The sequence below is a fragment of the Trachymyrmex septentrionalis genome, unplaced genomic scaffold, assembly GCF_001594115.1.
Source record: "Trachymyrmex septentrionalis isolate Tsep2-gDNA-1 unplaced genomic scaffold, Tsep1.0 scaffold30, whole genome shotgun sequence".
Classification (NCBI taxonomy): Eukaryota; Metazoa; Arthropoda; class Insecta; order Hymenoptera; family Formicidae; genus Trachymyrmex; species Trachymyrmex septentrionalis.
In genome coordinates, this window is record NW_017305463.1 from 600,771 (window position 1) to 604,365 (window position 3,595).

A 3,595-nucleotide genomic window follows, 5' to 3' on the forward strand; every position below is an offset into this window, starting at 1 on the left:
AAAAGTAATTAATATTCTTATGTAGGTGGTAAGTATTTCTGTTTATTGATAATTGTAATAAGGAAAAAAATAATATATAACAATAACACTTTTATAATTTAATATCTAGTCATTTATATTAAATAAAAACAATATACTTATACTTATGAAAAACGTGTGTAATATTAAATAAATTAAAAAAAAATAAAAATATATGTAATATTTAAATATGTTGGAATAAGGGCAAGGGTAGAGGATCCGACTGGCCGGAATGCACTGTGCAGGCAAACCGAAAACAAATTAGTAATAAGAAAGTGAATATATTTTTTGGATAAGGTATTATAAGGTATGCATTATTAACCTACAGAAACTACAGAAACTCTTTTACAGAGAAGTTATTTATAAAATAAAATTTAATAAGATAAAGGAAACATAATATTTTAAAATGCTGTCGTGATTATAGATTGTTTACGGGTTTTAGCCTGAGCCGATCATCAAGCCCCGCATTTGCATGAAGCATTGCCTGAGTCGTTCATCAAGCGTAGTAATTAAATAATTCTTGCTAAGCATCGCCTGAGACCGTTCGTCAGGCACGAACAACAAGGAACGACATGATAAAGCATGGTCGAGTGACTACCCAGGGTGGATCGTCAGGTAAGCCTGTCCGAGCCAATTCATCGGATACTTACTGGTGGAACAATCTCCTGAGTTATCCGTCAGACAACAACCAACCGTCTCAGTTATCCATCAGACAACAATGAAAGAAAGAAGATGGCCATTACGTAAGATGCCATTGAGATTGACGTTATGAGCGAGAACATATGAAGGCCCTTTCTTCTCTCACTTGTATTACAAGAAGCTTGACTTCAAGTTATCAGGATAACGGGAGTCGACAACAGCTGCTGTCAGATTCCACTAACGTGATTAGGTTTGTCAAATAATTCGGAAAGCTATTTATGCAGTGCGTCTATCGTGCTCTGTGCTAATTAAAATCGTCATGAAAAAACAACAACTTGCTAAAAGCAAAAGAAGCGCGGCTGCAATCCCAACGCGATCTATTCGCTATCACTAATTTCGTCAATAATTGGGCTTGATCGAACCAAATAAAATGTTCATTTAATATGATATTTATATAAAACGAAAAATATTAGTTATGGATTTTCGAAATTGATCTAATATAGGAAAATTAGGCAAATGAGAGTGCGTTGCGGTACGCGATACACAAATATTGATTACATGTATAGATCGTTGAATGTAGAAGTTGTATTTTAACTTATTTTATTATTCAAACATTTCGACCAACATTTGAGATCATTATCAGCGAAATCACAATGAAAAAAAAATTTCATGTAATAATTGTGACGCAACTTATGTAGGGCAAACAAGTAGGAAACTAAGAACTAAGATTTCAAAACATAAGAATTACATAAATAGAAATACTATTTTTCAATCAGTAATCACAGATCATAGATTGGGTTACAATCACAAATTTAATTGGACGAGCGTAACAATTGTAATACCAAAAGATTTTTTAATAAATGTGTAATATTCAAAATGTTATTTATTACACTATAAAAAAAATAACTTAACTTTACAATCAGATACTAAATGTTTTAATCATGCGTAAGTAGATACTCTGAATAAGTTTTAAATCTCATGCGTTAGTAATTTTACATGATTCCTAGTAACATTTTATTCCTTATATTATATATGTACTTTATGTATTATGTCTTAAGTTTCACCTTTGTATAGCACAAATAATCTTTTTAAATCATAACGATTCTGACGCCGACATTTTTAATTATACCTCGTTACTTTTTAAAATTTGACATGGAACTTAACTTTTAATTTTTTGTAATATATTATATTTCGCGATCCTATCTTCAGGTAAATTTACATAATTTTAGCTGACATTATTTCAAAGTATTAATTACTTAACACCGGTATCATAACATAGGTATCTGTCAATTTTGTCATTATTGATTTGGACCATGAGAAAAATTCAGAATTACGCAGGAGACTCTGATACACAAGAGAGTAGAAACTCTTTCTTCTTTTTCGTTGTGGTTTCGCTGATGACCCCAAATGTTGATTAAAATATTTGAATATAAAGCAAGTTAAAATACACCTTATCCATACATGTAATCAATGTTTGTGCACACCGTCTGTCGCTACTACCGATTAAATAATTTAGTGAGGTCTTCGGAATAGCACGCTGCAATGCGTCGACATTGCCAATATTGCCGAGAAGATGATCAAACTTGATCATTTAGAGGAAAGAAAGTCGTAACGAGCCACCAAATACTGCTCCGTACTTTCATTTTTGCCTAATTTACTTCTAATTTATATAAAACTAATATATAAAATAAGGCTCAAAAGAATTTATCAGTGAAAAATATAAAAAGACCCATCAGAACTATTTGGATGTACAGAAAACTCTTTATTCTTGTGTGAATGTAACAAAACAAATCAAATAAATGTTTCGATCTTTCAATTTGGATTCTTATCAATATAAAATATAAATCTAAATAAGTAATGCAAATTTCAAAAATCTTAGCAATGCTATAATACCATGGAAAGTCAAAGCATTGTTACAATTAAGGTAAGAATTTCTACTTGTCAACATTCAACTTTAGAAACACCATGATTAAATTTGTTAAACACATTGAACATAATTTTTTCAGATTAAAAATACCTAATATTAGAGAAATTAGAATTTTTTCCTTTAGTCATGAGGATAAAGCAAACTTGTGCTAGAAATACTAATATAGAAAAATGAATTTTTTTTTTAATTATAACTGCAAAATTTGTTAAAAGTAATCCACAAATACTTTTTACAAGAGCGGGTAAGGGTGGTGTGGTGGTGGCACTTGACAAGACAGAATACGTACAAAAAATGAAAATGTTACTGTCTAATACTCGTAAGACATTAACCCATTAATAAAATGTTAATACAACTTAAGACGTTACACAAAGTAGGATATCCACTTCGTATTATAGTTTCTTTAGTGGGGAATCCTTTCCATAATCTAGCCTCTTTTTTAAATGAGTGATAAATAATTAATATTACAAAAGTATATCAATAGCTAACAGTTTTATCAAAAACAGTTTTCATTTGACTAAACACATTTCTAACTTGACAATCTCTGACAACAAAGTTCTTTTATCCTTTGACATGGTTTCGTTATTCGCAAATGTACCTATTGACTTGGTATTTGAAGGCATAGAGAGGAGATGGCATCTCATTGAAAGAAACACGAGCATTCCTAAAAGGGAATTTTTTAAAGCTTTAGAATTAGTTCTTAAGTCAACATTTTTTTAGTTTCAATGACAAATTTTATAAACAGACCTTGTACCGATGGTTATTATCATCCATTGTATTGAATATTGTTATGCAAGAACTTAAAACGAATGCATTACAGGATCTTCCAATTTTACCGTTCTTTTGTGTGAGGTATGTAATGACATTGTGTTAGCATATGATGCGTCACAAATTGATACACTGGTGAACACTTTTAATTTATTCCATCTTAAATTGAAATTTACAACTAAAATAGGCGGGGATAAGTTAAATTTTCTTGATGTCAACTTAATTAGAAAAGGAAATTCTCTTATT

At 30.4% G+C, this 3,595-nt stretch overlaps 1 protein-coding gene across 1 annotated transcript in view; it reads left to right on the forward strand.

The window, feature by feature from the left end:
- Positions 1-740, forward strand: part of LOC108749569 — a 5,823-nt gene extending 5,083 nt beyond the window's left edge. Inside the window, exon 2 of the mRNA XM_018488343.1 lies at positions 547-740. Within this exon, the coding sequence (XP_018343845.1) occupies positions 547-740 (194 nt within the window). The remainder of the gene's footprint in view (positions 1-546) is intronic.
- The last annotated feature ends 2,855 nt before the right edge of the window (positions 741-3,595 follow it).